The sequence below is a fragment of the Triturus cristatus genome, chromosome 12 (genome assembly GCF_964204655.1).
Source record: "Triturus cristatus chromosome 12, aTriCri1.1, whole genome shotgun sequence".
Classification (NCBI taxonomy): domain Eukaryota; kingdom Metazoa; phylum Chordata; class Amphibia; order Caudata; family Salamandridae; genus Triturus; species Triturus cristatus.
In genome coordinates this window covers 72,184,107-72,198,401 of record NC_140595.1, presented here as the reverse complement: position 1 = coordinate 72,198,401, position 14,295 = coordinate 72,184,107, and the positions used below count along the sequence as shown (strand labels likewise).

The 14,295-nt window shown below is 42.5% G+C and overlaps 1 protein-coding gene across 1 annotated transcript in view; it reads right to left on the bottom strand.

Annotated features, from left to right (window-relative positions):
* The window catches only part of LOC146772546 (fibrillin-2-like), a 263,733-nt gene that overhangs the window by 113,298 nt on the left and 136,140 nt on the right, over nt 1-14,295 (bottom strand). The window contains exon 8 of the mRNA XM_085638491.1: nt 11,714-11,839. Coding sequence (XP_085494617.1) covers nt 11,714-11,839 — 126 coding nt within the window. The remainder of the gene's footprint in view (nt 1-11,713; nt 11,840-14,295) is intronic.

The following is a 14,295-nucleotide window of genomic DNA, read 5'->3' as shown; positions in this document are numbered from 1 at the left end:
ATTGGTAATCCATTGATAGAAAACTAGTGTTACTTTCAAGTTTCTCTGGCCTCAAATAAATAATATTGCTTGTGGTTCCCCATTAGCAAATAACAATCATGCCTTAATGTTTCTAGTCATTACGTAATGTATTTTTCTCTTTTCTATTTTCATATCCAAAGTCACACCAAGTCAGCCAATTTTAGTCCTTTGATGATTTCAGCTTTGAATGTTTGAGGCACTGCTTGAAGTTTGGAAACTCCAAAAAGTCAGCAATGTAGATCCACAGGGAAAAAGAAACATTCACAACCACCTGTGTCCCTCAGGGCACAACAATTAAATCACATCATCTCGTCTGCTGTGTAATTACAGACCTTTATTTTGTTAATATTGGAGATCAAGAGGAGGTCAATTCATAGGGGGTTTGCAAAGTTATTACGCCAGCAAAGTTTTGCAATATTCTCAGTGTTAAACAATTCTTGATGTTACCAAAGTTTCCCATTGTAAGTTTCTTCCCTTGTGTAAAGTTTGTCTGTGTAGCGATATATAATTTTCAGTTCATTGTAAGAGAAGTTTCTCGTTAATCAAGCAATACTGAGGTGGGAAATGTATTTAGAATTTTGGATGCAAATTTAACCTAAGATTTTTTTTTTATTTATTTATGTGTAGTCTTATGTAGTGTAAGCTCCTCTCAAAATGTTTTTCTGAGCACAGTATGAGTTAAAAAAAAATTGTAGCAGTAGACATGGGACTAGAGGCACTACCTGGCCTGCAGCCTACTGGACTAGACAACTTACAGAATATAAGGGCAACAAAACAAAGTACATAGATTAAAACTGCAGAATCATAAAATCACATTTTAAGTTTAAAACTAAATTAAGCTTTCTTACACCTGCCAGGAATTCACAAAGGGATTCCTGGCAGGTATAAGTCAGCCTTTTTATTTGGCTGGAGATATACAGCACAAGTGTGGATATCTTAGCAGCGAAAATCCCATTTTAGGGGAGGAAAGTGGGCCTTTCAAGATGTGACTTTCCTTGAAAGTGAGAGAATACCCACAAACATGGAAGCTTGTCAGCAGTCCCAAACTACTATCCGACACCTTACCACCCTGAAGACGACTTGAAAATACTCGCGAACAGGGACCCTTCCACAACGGAAATGAAAATGGATCCCTCCCAAATCTGGTGTGAGTGTAGGACGGTGGATGTCTGAACAAGGAAATATTTTTTTCAAAAAATGCGATTTGTACAGGGGAACCATAGTAAATCTGTACCCGCATTTATAAGTAAATCGACTGGGCATGATCTGTGCCCAACAACTTTACAGGCAAAATGACTAAGTGACAAATAATGCAGAGTGAAGTAGTAGTTTACATGGGAGGAGTAGGGTATCATGAGACTAGAACCATTTAGAACTTACAGCACAGACAGCAAGGAGCTGCTCGGACAAAGTATTTAGGGGTTAAATTATTCCAATGTGCAGATCACTTCAGTTTGCTTAGTTTCCCTTCTGCAATGTTGAGTATGCATGTAATGGTGTTTGTGTTCCAGTTATTCTATCTTTAGCACGAGCCACTGACCTACCCCGCTAGTGTGTGCAAGCAAGAATTCTAAGAAGGAATTGCTACTTTGAATTACACTGCAATATCTGTAATTTTCCCAGTGATTTTGACTTGTGGGTAAATTAACCTTGTCTAGTAGATCACGGAAGTTGTTGAAAATCTAGAATAACTAAGCGTTACCCAATTTCCTTACACATTTGAACCATGACTTCACGTGCAAACAAGAAGTGACTCTTGAAGGAGAAACTGCACAATTCATCACCAGTTAGCTGATTGGTTACACCACTATCCAATCACTATGCCAGATCCACATGTGCTGAGGTAATTGGTTCTTCAATTGGTGTCGGATATATCCAGTACCCAGTCTCTTGGGAGATTAGTGAGTTGCCCTATTGCAGGGAAATTGACTTCACCGGTGGGAGCACCACTTCCTCTCTCTGATGTCATTCTCGGCCATTTCTTAATATACCATGGTTATAGGGACCCTATCTGCATGGCTCTGGAGGAAGTTCCATGAAACATTTGCCCACATGAAGTGGCAACTTCACACTTAAATCAACAAATCAGACGTTTTCCCGAATAATCTCCATCTCAAGATAGCAACGTCAATAGACTCAACAGTGGTTCTCCGCAAGCCAATAAAAACTAAAGTGGTTGATAAGAGAGTGAACAGGTGTTTTAACCTCGATGGAGCCAACATAAAAATTAGGTCATCAAAAACGAACTTTTGAGGCGATAATCTCAGTCGCAACTAATATGGAGAGGTGCAAATACATATGAGGGAATACTTGAGAGCAATACGGATGACAAAGAAAGAGAGTAATGAAGCCCAAATAAATCAAGCGTCAAATCGTACTTGAAAACTTTTCCAAACTGTCATAGTTGTCACTGAACCGCAACCGATGAAAATGTTCCATATGACCATGAACCACGATTGCAAGAAAGTGACCTCAGTCTTTGAAAATGATATCCTCACGATATGATTAAACATCTTGGATAGCCCAGACACCAATCTTAGGGAACCAATTAATCTATCTACGATCCAAAGCTCTCCTCAGACTTCTCCTCTTTAAGCACACGCTTAACGCTCCCGGTAAAGTGAAAGTGTTGGATATATTTTTATGACACTTGTTCTGCACCAACAATACTGGAAAAATTTTCGTCACATCATAGAGAGAAACAGGAAGTTAGTTGAAGCTAATAACATTCCTCACAAGTAACAAACTATATTTTAGGCAGCCGATAGGAACCATGACTACGGTTTCAGCTAGTGCTGATGAACGTGACCGTCTCCATTGATTTTGGTACTCCTTTTTGTCACGATTTTGCGGATGCCAAAAAAGAAAAAATGATACTGTTTTTAAAATCCAAAATATCAACTTGGTTTCAGATCTATTGTTTTGTTATTGTTTTTAAAAGTTCTTATATGTAAATCAAATATTTGCTACTTAAATAGTATGTAAGGCTCATAGATGTGCATATATGTAACCTTAAACTCACACTCAAATTATTATTTGTTCTCAACCTATCAAAAGAGGTGAACCAGTGTGCAACAAATTGCTGCTGGAGCTACTGGGAAATAAGACTGTCTACAATTATTCTTATTCAATAGGCATCAACAAATCCAAACAGGCTCTTCCTTGTCTACATTCCTGAACTACGTTTTTAGCTCCGCATCATGTTAAAATCCAAACATATGAAGACAATGTCCAACTTCACATCCAGGGCGGTAACCAGAGGTACAGAAAAACAACAGGGTCACTTTCCTATTACCAAGTTCTAACTACATGTAGAATAGGTACCTGTGTGTGAACATTTCAAAAACACAATTCTTGAAGGGAGGGGCTAATCACACTCTAATCTGCAGATGCACCATGGCAAATGTATGGAGAATTGTTGGTTGCAAGTTCACTTTTCATGATATTAATTGTTGCAAAAGTCAAACTTTTCAAGCAAATGTGGGAACGAGTAGAACGTTTGTGATGTTGACGAGTTGTCCTTAGAACTTTGCCAAGGCTGCATTAAGAAAACTTGTCAACTTTGTACAACCATACTTTTGAAATCAAGACTATCGGTCCACAAGTGAAATGGGAAACTATTCTTAAACACGCATTGAAAATGCAATAGGTCTCGCCTTTGATTAAGTTAAAGCCATTTGCTTTGCTAATGGTATTGTATAGCAAAGAAAATGGCTTTAACTTAATGAAAGGCGAGACCTATTGCATTTTTAATGCTTGTTTTTTAGGGCTACTATTGATTACATGAGGCTGGCAGTTTAAGCTCCAGCACCTCAATTTCCAAACTATCTTTATGCATTTACGTCTTTTCTGCTGCGTGACACAGGTATGAAAACATGTGTATCTGCAACACAGTTAAGTTTTTAAGATAAAGGGCAACTGTCAATTTGACTCTGCTCCTCCACGACCTTCAACCCCGTGCAGCGCTATCGGAGTGGCATCTCCCAAGCTGTGGAAATGGCTAATTCCATTCCCAGAACTGAACGTGGGCTCTTTGTTACATTTCACTGCAAACATACTACAGGCTGCCAATCACAGTCGCCGTGTCTCGCGGTACAGTCACTCCCTATCACCGGGATGCTGGGTGTTCAGCCATGACTTTCATCAAGCAAAACACTGCTTCCTGGGACTTGAAGTCTTTTTATTAGAAACAAGTGGGTTAATGTACCGAAAAATAACATTTTGCAAGAGAAAAGCACAGGACAGAAAAAGTTGTGGCATTTAGTTATCTGTTCTGTTTGTCCTACTTTGACAGATAACAATTACAGAAAATATAAAGTGGCTGCTAACCCCTTCACTGCTTAGTTCAGTATATTTACATTTAATAAAATGCATTTTGGTTGTGGTAGTTTCTGAACTACGCCTGTAGCACCGCTCTTGAGTTATAAAGTTAAACAATGAGGAGTTTCGGACGAGAAACCGGGACCACTGTCGAAATCCCAGTCAGCCCAATGAAACGCGTAGCAGAAAGGATTACAGTAAAAACTAAATCGGCGTTCAGTTCGAATCGTGGGTCTTACATAGGATGCAAATAAGTGCTTGAGGTGCTGTGCCCTGCTGTCCTCATGTTTAAGACCTGATACATACCACTGGAAGGCTGCCATTAGATGGAATAGTTGAAAAAACTTTCCAAGCCTAAAAGAACTGGAGAAACGAAGGCGCTCCCGCCCCTTCCCCAAGGTGTCGCTTGGAGGGGGTGTTTTTGGTCGCCTCTGGTTCACAGACGTCTTCTAGGGGCTGCAGGCAATCCCAGGCTATGAGCGCGAGAGACAAAGAGCTTGCGCCTCCTGCATACACTCAGCGATGCATGGGGGCCGCCATCTTCTGAGCTCCGTCTGCCTCACTGCCTGCGATCTCTCCGAGTCCAACCGCAGCCCTGGAGGCGCCTAGTGGGAGTCGCAGGGAGCTCCCCACGCCACAGCTAGTCTGGGAAAGGGAGCAAGGTCACCGTGAAACTCTTCACACAACTCCAAATAATACCGTGACAAAACGAAGAGAATATACTTAGCAAGAACATATTATTGTTTAAATGAAACAAAGCAGATCCTCATACATTACACAATAGAACGCCCCCGGGCCGCTATTGTAAAACAAAAAGCGCACTGAATAACGAGCCTTGGCCCGAGGGAGGTGGCAACAGGAGCACGCCGAGGCGCATATTAAACAAGCTGTGGGCGTTGTGTGAAAAACATAGTGCGTCCCAGCTAATTAAGGAGAGTGTGTAATGCCGCAAGTGAGAGATCCAATCCCGCTGGGCGGGGCCAAACAGGGCAGGGTGGCAACCAGGAGGGATTGAAATGCCTCCGGTGCAATCATTGCACTGCCTTTTGCATAAATTGTGACGCCAAACGACGCACACGAATGAAAACTGCAGGCGGAGACACAGCTTCAGAATCCGTATTGATTCCAAGAAGCACTGCTTGGCGAGAGCAGCGCATGCCGAGACCTAAAAAAGGAGTGTTTTCTGAAGCTGAACCTTCCAACTTTGTTTACATCGAACGAACTGGGGGTGATTACTCACATTACGCACAATGAAAATGATAGATGCTGGACCCATGAAATATATTCTAGACTATAAGATGAACTAACCATTTAGTAAACTGACATACAGACCACTTTCATTACAAAGCGGCTAATATGTTGTTTTTTCATTCCGTTTCTAACCCATTAAAGTTTAAAAAATAGTTGACTATTTTTATAGAGAGCTTAATGCCAATCTTTGCAGCAGCCTGGGGTCTTGTCTGTTTCTGCTAATGAATGACCACTCTCAAATGTCGATTAATGTTGCCCATGTTTTTCCACTAGTATAGGAGTAGATTCACATAGTGCTTAAGCCCAGTATAGGGTTTTCCTAACTTTGTCTTTCTCCTTTTTCCTTCATTTTCTGACATCTTCTCTCTGGGTCAAACTATGACAATAAAAATAAACCCAGGTCGTCCAAAATGAGTGCTAGGCCTTCCAATTGCAACCACCGGCACAAGTTAAGCACCGCCAGCCTCCACAGAAGCCGTGATGTTCACCATAACCCATGAAACGTACAAGTAAACAGTCCGAAAACAAAGCCTGTACAAGCTACAACAAGGTAAGTATAATAATATAATAACAAGTTTATAAAGCGCCTGGTTACACTAGGCTAGTGTGTCCCCGCGCTACGGTACACCCTAGCGGCACTCTGACAGAAATTACATAATTTACAGCCCCTCAAAGAAAGAAAACAACAGTGGCTAATCTACAGGAAAGAGATACGTTTTCAGCTCCTTGCGAAAAACTGCCTCCGAAGCCTCCAACCGGAGCCCCCACGGGAGTTTGTTCCACTGCTGTGCCGCCAGGAAGCGAAAGGAGCGACCACCCATCCTTGCTGTCCTGATGATAGGTATACTAACCTGTCCCATCCCGCTAGATCTTAATTGACGGGTGGGGGTATACGGAGTTAAAAGATTGGATAAGTAGGTGGGCCCCTTCCCCTGTAAGATCCGATGGCTAACACAGAGGGCCTTGAACAGGATTCGTTCCTTGATCGGAAGCCAATGCAGGGTGGCCAGAGCTCTCTTAGGCAACATCAAAACCAAGCGGGCTGCCGCGTTCTGGATACGTTGCAGCCTCTGAATGCATTTGACATTAGCTCCCATGTAAAGGATACAACAATCAGATCAAAGACTCACGCACCCCCTGCAACAACCGTTGTCACATCACCCACTCTATGGGGATGAGAACACACCATTGCCTGTGTATTTGTCCTAACCCAATGAATTCAGCCAACCACAAAAAAATTAGGTAAATATCAAAATCATTTATTTGCAGGTGAATTTTGACAACTAATACAAGAAGATGAACAAGAAAATGAATTCACCTTAACAGACTAGAGCAGTTTCCTTGCAGAAAGCCTGCAAAAAGAATATCTTTAACAATGCTGATAGACGTAGCGCCCATACAAGGGAACTAGTTAACATGGTAGCTAAATTCCCAGGGATCAAACAAATAACACAGACAGATGTAAGGACTCATCACACAAAAAAGTGATTTATTAAGGCAAACATTGAGCGGAATTCCACCCATGAAGGACTGGTCTCCAGCAACGCAACCACATCAAAGACTGAGCCCCTCTCTCCCATCAGAGAACTTTTAGAGACTGACATCATAAACATAATTGCAAACATCAAACCCCCGGGCTCCCCAACACATGTTCTACGTGATCAAAGGGAACCCATAGGCTTCCCCCAATGCTGACAAACCTGCTGCACGCGAGCATCAAAGAGACCCAGCCCCAGGCTAAAGACTACTGAAAGATGTACCTGCAGCGACTAAAAAATAATATCATCTCAGACATTCCATGAGTCATTACACAAGTTGAGAGCCGCCATTTTGATGCAAGCCTTTTCCTCTGCGAGTTGTGGTCCAGATGCAGATTTTTGTGAGCCACCCTATGGAGGACGATTCCAGTGCAGACATGGGTGTCTCAGCATTTAATGTCATGGAGTCAATAACAAGAGCATCATTCGGGATAATAATATTAAAAAATTGAGCGTATTACGTAAGAGCCAAGAGGTCGCACATTTTACGGTTTCCATTGCATAAATGCCAGGCTCTCTGCTACTGTACTCTGTTTTGCAGCCTGCATGGAGAAAATCTTTACACAACAGCACTAGTGTTTACTCCGTGAACACAGAATCCTTAGAAGAGACTTCCATCATCCTTGTGGGAGCAACGTTTCATTTGGTCAGTGCTAGAGGGCCTGATAATATAAAATGCAGGGTCTCATTCCAAGCAGGCTGGATTTAAGTTGGGATGATACTTGGGCTAGAATTACAAATTCGGGGTGGTATCTCCTCACTTGTATCCAGCTATATTCAGTCACAGTCAACAGAATGAAGAATAACCTATGAGAACCAGAATTATGAGTCCTTCTTCGCAGGTTTTGATTGATTCCGAGACTGTTCTGCTTACATTAACTACCTCCTCTGAGCTTGTGGTAAATGTGACTGTGCGTCCACAGAGCGTCTTTGTGTCGGCAGGTGGCCAGATTTCACCGGAAGCTTCAGGGTTGATGAGTAAAGAGGTGCACCCGTCCCCTTGCTGTGAGAAAGGGTTGGGTGGTGGGTGCATAGCGCCATGCTGGTTTTTCTCTAGTGAGTTTCGGCACCCGGGAATCCCATGTGCGGGAACATCTGGGCTCATCTCCCAATGGGTCCAACAATACCTGTAAGAACCTCAGCTGCTTTCATCAACGTAGACCTTTTCTTGCTGTCAGACAAGCCAGGCTTATTGGTCAAGGTCATCAATGACACACATTCCTCAAACAAGTCTTCAAAGTGGACTTCACCCAGTTTGTGTCTGTTTCCTGTGAAGCGGTTGAGTACGCTTTGAGAGTGATGATTCTCAGCAGTGGTTGAGCACAGTAATACTACTGAGTCTGACAATGATCTAAGCTATAGTTTGGAACATTTAAAATATATAGTGAATGTTTGCATCTACACACCTACAGCTTAATATGTGAATCTGTGCTAAAAACATTAAATGAAGAGTTAGAAAATGAGGAATGTGACAGTGGATGATCTTTTTTGTCAGTTAGACTCATCATAATGTTAAAATAGTTGGTGTTCAATATCTGAATATTAAAACCTCATCAATGTCACATTTTACAATGTATTAGTGCAGATTTGGTACAGATGTATCAGACCAGAGCTTGGTGCACTAATGACATTGTAAATTCCCTAAACTTTTTACAAGTATAAAATGAAACAAAAATTGGAGACATTTGGAGAAAGCTCAAATCTTAAACAATCTATAAGTATTTAATCTCAAATCATATGATCTTCAAATGTAATATTCTTCGAATCTTGCAAGTTCAAAGTGTGGGCATGTGTTTTGCGTCTAGGATGCTGCTACTTTTTTCTGAACAACTCCGGTTATCGCGGTTGGAATCTTTGATGCTGTTCCTTTGAAATCTTAGGGCAATATAGACTCTGAATCAATTCATAAGTTATTGAACGGCCCGAAACAATTGCTTATCACTTTAACATGGCTTTGTCCGGCAAAGACACATTCAAACCACATCATCGTAAGGCCATGCTCCACAGCATCATGTGGAAGTCTCAAAAACCTGTCAAAATGTGTTAAAAATGAAGCATATAACGTCTATTGTTGCCGATTAAAGCTACAAATAAAAAGGCCATAACATCACACAGCAAGGAGAACTTTACCCCTTTAATACAAGAGCCATAAAACATTCCGTTCTGGTATCCTAAATTCCACAGCTGTGATCAAATTACCAATAACATGCCTGCATTACGTAGCATATCAATTCCCAGCAGAGGATTGATTAATGTCTTGCCCAAAGCTGGCTTGCTATGCATTTCTACAACACAATAACAGTCTTTGATATACACAAGCAATCATCTGGTTAATTGAGAAGCCCTTGTAAAGGGTAGGATAATTACAGAGTTCATAAAACAAAAGTTTTCTGTTTGGGCTGCTCATTGCCAGAGGTTCACATCTGTTTTTAAAACAGCCCTCCACTTTATCACAGTAGGGAGAAGGATAGACCAAGGTAGTATTAGCTTCGCTCTCTGTGCTGCTCTATAAACTGTGTGCTCCTGTCCTGAAGAAGACCTTTCAGTCCATGAATAGGCACGCCGATACGTGTCAGTGTCTAGCACCATTCAAACCAATGGGACTCAAATTGGATACGATCTGCTGCACCAGCTTGAGTCCGTACTCACTCTCATTTGAAATTCTTTTGGTGGACCAAGCATGATAGTTTCTCACTGTATAAAAGTATTTCTACCCAGTATGAATGTGAATGACTGTTTTGAACTTGTGCTCCGTACTATTTCTCCCAATTAACTATCCATATTAACGCATGAATGATCTAGGTGGGATACAACAGGGGTCCAACAGTGTGCAGTCTAAAACTACCTTAGTTCCACACAGCCCTATTTTCTGCTGTTCAGGACCAAAAACATATGTTTGCAACCAATGTACTCTCCCTTTTAAAGCTATTGACTCAGTCTTGGAAACACACTGTGATCCCAGAGGAATCCATTGTTTTAAATGTCACATGTGTGAATTTTAACTTACTGTTCAGCACTCATTTTCAAAACTTTTAATATCATCTTAACACCTAAATTGTAATGATTGGATGATCTTACTGACATATATTACTATATGTAACTATTCTGTATACATGTAAACAGCCGATGCTGATTTTCTTAACTCAAGGACATTCATTTGAGCGACTCCATAAGAATCATAGGATATGATGGCGCTGAAATAAGTAAAAGCCATGAAAAGTAGGTTAGCGGTCTCAGCAGCGAGTGCCGACCTGGATAGCCGCTCCCACTCCCATATATTTGACTATGATTGGTCAGTCATAATTTCATCAGGACTGATATGAAAACAAATATCCGTTTCATTGTCCTTCAAAGCTCAAAGAACCAACCATCAAAGAGTTGGCTTAATTTATATCTTTCCTTCTGGCCCATCGGGTATTTCCTACTCCTTGTCTGACATCTTCCTTGTCTGTCTTCACGAGCCTTTAGCGAAGGCACTCCTAAATTATTTCTACCATGCTCTTGTGGATTATTTCTATTACAGACTCCCATATTGTTTCATGACTCATTTCCAATTTGATTCTAAGAATCACTTCTCTTTTGTTTCTGTGAGTCACTCCTATATTGATTCCATGATCCACCCCCATATTATTTCTATGACTCACCACCATATGGCGTCTGATGTTTTCCTATATCATCTCAGCGATATACTGCCCTGTAGTTTCTAAACTTTACGTCCAACTTGTTTCTATAAAATACATGCACATTGTCTCTAAGCTGCATTCCCATATTGCTTCTATACTGCACTCCCACACAGCTTCTATACTGCACTCCTATATTGCTGATATACCACCATGTTGTTTTTTATGCCACACGAACATATTGTTTCTGTTCTCACTATCTACAGAGTTAGGGAAGGTCTTGATAACTCAGATGAGATCCTTTTTTGTGGGAGTGGGTGACAAATTTAAAATTAAAATTCCCACCACTACACAATGTTAATCTTCAAACAATACCCCAGCATATATAAAAATAATGAGCAACAAATGAACAATCTTATCAGGGGAGAGCAGTTAAAGAGCCTGAAATTGGTGTACCTTGGACTTGTGTGGTTGATGAGGCTTGACCCTATAATGAAGCTTGCCACCTTGTGTGAGTAAAGTTATGCATCTTTTCTTTTAGCAAATAAATTGAATTGAACACCAGGGAATTTTACCTCTCTTCTCTTATTTAGGACTTATTTTTCTAGTTGTGATGATCATAATTTGACTGGAGGCTGACACAAAAGCCTCTGAAGAAAAAAACGTGTTTCCTCTCTCTCCCTGTATGTGACTGATCTAATTATTTGCTGTGCCCCAATATAAGTTCTTTACAGCACTCCATTACTGTTTCAATGACACCGGCCTTTTACCTCTATACACACTCATATATTCTCCACTGTTGCCATGTTGATTCTCTGTTTCCTCCTATTGTCCAGGTGTTTGCGGGTTTTACAAGAGCAGATGGAATATAGAAATACTCTCATTTCCACTCACAGATATCACACACTGAAACAATCTCTTGAATGAGTCGCGACCTCAGTGCGCAACACTTTGTCGGCTTACCTTCACATTTTTGGGAAGTCTCGCTTTGCTTGTGGCCAGCGGGGCACTTGCACTCGTAGGAGCCAACGGTGTTGATGCAGTTGCCTCCCTGGCAGAGTCCAGGAATGGCCTGGCATTCATCCACATCTGAAAGGAGAAAATAGGAGATTGTGAATCAGAGTTGAGGCATCTCTGGTAGCCCTGGGCCAATGACTATCAAACACCTGCACTGCAATGCACGTATGTTCGAAAAGGGCGCTCAGGTTAAGAAATCAAAAAATGTCATTACAACTTCGAAAAGGGCTATAGCAAGGATGGTAACATTACAGACAAAGTTAGGAGTCACCTACTCTGTTTCCCATTTGAAGAACCATGAGGTTGATGTGGGAAACTTTTTCAGCGGGTCTAAAGGCTGCCAGGGGAAAATCAAAGGCTTTCGCAACTGCAATAGGGCAAGTCGCAAGGTAAAAAATGTCTTTCTGGTTTGCATATACACTTTGCCACTCACTGCAAATCAGAAGGTGAAAGAGAGATTCCCCGGCTGCTTCCAATTCACAACGCAACATATTATTCCTTTGTAACACAATTGTGGTCCTAAATGACTGACAGGTCTGTCAAAGCAGGTGGCACTGAGTTGCAAAGTAGAAGATCTCCATGATGGAGAGTTTACACGCTACTGATCACAGTTGGGCATCTGGGGTCCAGGAGACGGAACCTATGCCCCTGGACCATGGTGTACTATATTTTACGAAGGATTTAGTTTATACCAAGCAGGATCCTGAGGTCACTGAGACATCCCTGAGATGCAGCGACACTTCCTCCAATGATCACTTCTCTAGTTTGGCAACCTCTACCTCTCAGTGTGCCAACCTCCACTTTCTTGTGTGCCAACCTTCACCTCTCAGTGTGCCACCCTCCCCCTCTCAGTGTGCCAATCTCCAACTCTCAGTGTGCCAATCTCCACCTTCCTTTGAGCCAACCTCCACCTCTCAGTGTGCCAACCTCTACCTCGCAGTGTGCCAACCTTCACCTCGCAGTGTGCCAACCTCCACCTCTCAGTGTTCCAACCTCCACCTCTTAGTGTGCCAACCTCCACCTATCAGTGTGCCAGCCTCCCCCTTTCTGTGTGTCAACCTCCAACTCTCAGTGTGCCACCCTCCACCTCTCAGTGTGCCAACCTCCACCTTCCTGAGTTCCAACCTCCCTCTGCCTGTGTGGCACCCTCAACCTCTCAGTGTGCCACACTCCTCCTCTCAGTGTGACACCCTCCACCTCTCAGTGTTCCAACCTCCACCTCTTAGTGTGCCAACCTCCACCTATCAGTGTACCAGCCTCCCCCTTTCTGTGTGTCAACCTCCAACTCTCAGTGTGCCACCCTCCACCTCTCAGTGTGCCAACCTCCACCTTCCTGAGTTCCAACCTCCCTCTGCCTGTGTGGCACCCTCAACCTCTCAGTGTGCCACACTCCTCCTCTCAGTGTGACACCCTCCACCTCTCAGTGTGCCAACCTCCGCCTTCCTGTGTGCCTTCAGGGTTTCCAATTCCGTAAGGGTGCTATCCATTAATCTTATGTATAGTAAGGTAATTGCCTTCTTGGTCATTTTGCTACCCAAGAGTCTGCCCTGCTGTAACAATTCCTCCAGTAAAGTTGAATCTTTTTCCCCGCTCCTTAATACATCTTTAAGTTGTATGTATTTAAATATCCCTGTGTGCCCAAGGCAAATTCCGCCTGAGGCTGACGGCATGTTTTGCTACCCCATACTTCTCCCTGTGTGGATATCCCTGTTTGATAACAATTGCTTTTTTTCTTATTGTGGAAATATCCTACTAATGGTACGGCTGTATAGATAAAATCATTTACACTATAATGCCTTACAATAGCAAAACAGAATGACAATATGACCCAAAAATGTAAGTAAGATATGTAGCTAAATACATGTAGAAGTTAAAAAAAGTAACTACAGTGATAAAACACCAAACAATACAGCTGGAAGCATGATTCAATTAAACTAATTCTGATAAATCAAAATCAAGCTTTCGGCTCTCTTATTTTATTAGGGGGGTCTTAACACATAAATATAATGGCCCATTTCATTATTGATACCAGTGTTGAAACGTAAAGTAGTCTAAAAGCGTTATGAGTTTGGCGGTGCGGGAGCAGGACAGCACCGCCAAACCCGTGTAGGAACCGCCTTCCAGTTCAGGAGTTTTCTCCTGTATGGTGGGCAGTTCTGTGGCATTCCCAGGACGGTGCCTATGAAAAAGGCACCGCAATGGGAACGTCAATGGCAGTACCTGCGCGGCATGGACTGCTGCGGTTCATGCTGTGCAGGTCCTGGGGCGCATGCACACCCTGTGTGCATCCACATGGCGAGAGGCACCAGGGGGCCCTAGCCCCCTTTTTTTCCCGACCGCCACACTTTTCATGGCAGTCACACCGTCATGAAAAGTGTGGCAGTAGGAAACTTGCAATACGCCTAGCAGGCCGCAGCGGCCCCACCTAGCATATTGCAGCCTCAAGATTGTCGCGCCACTGCCAGGAATTGCTGATCCCTGTTGGTTGCGGTGGTCCCAGGGCAACCCAACCGCTCTAGTTATAGTAG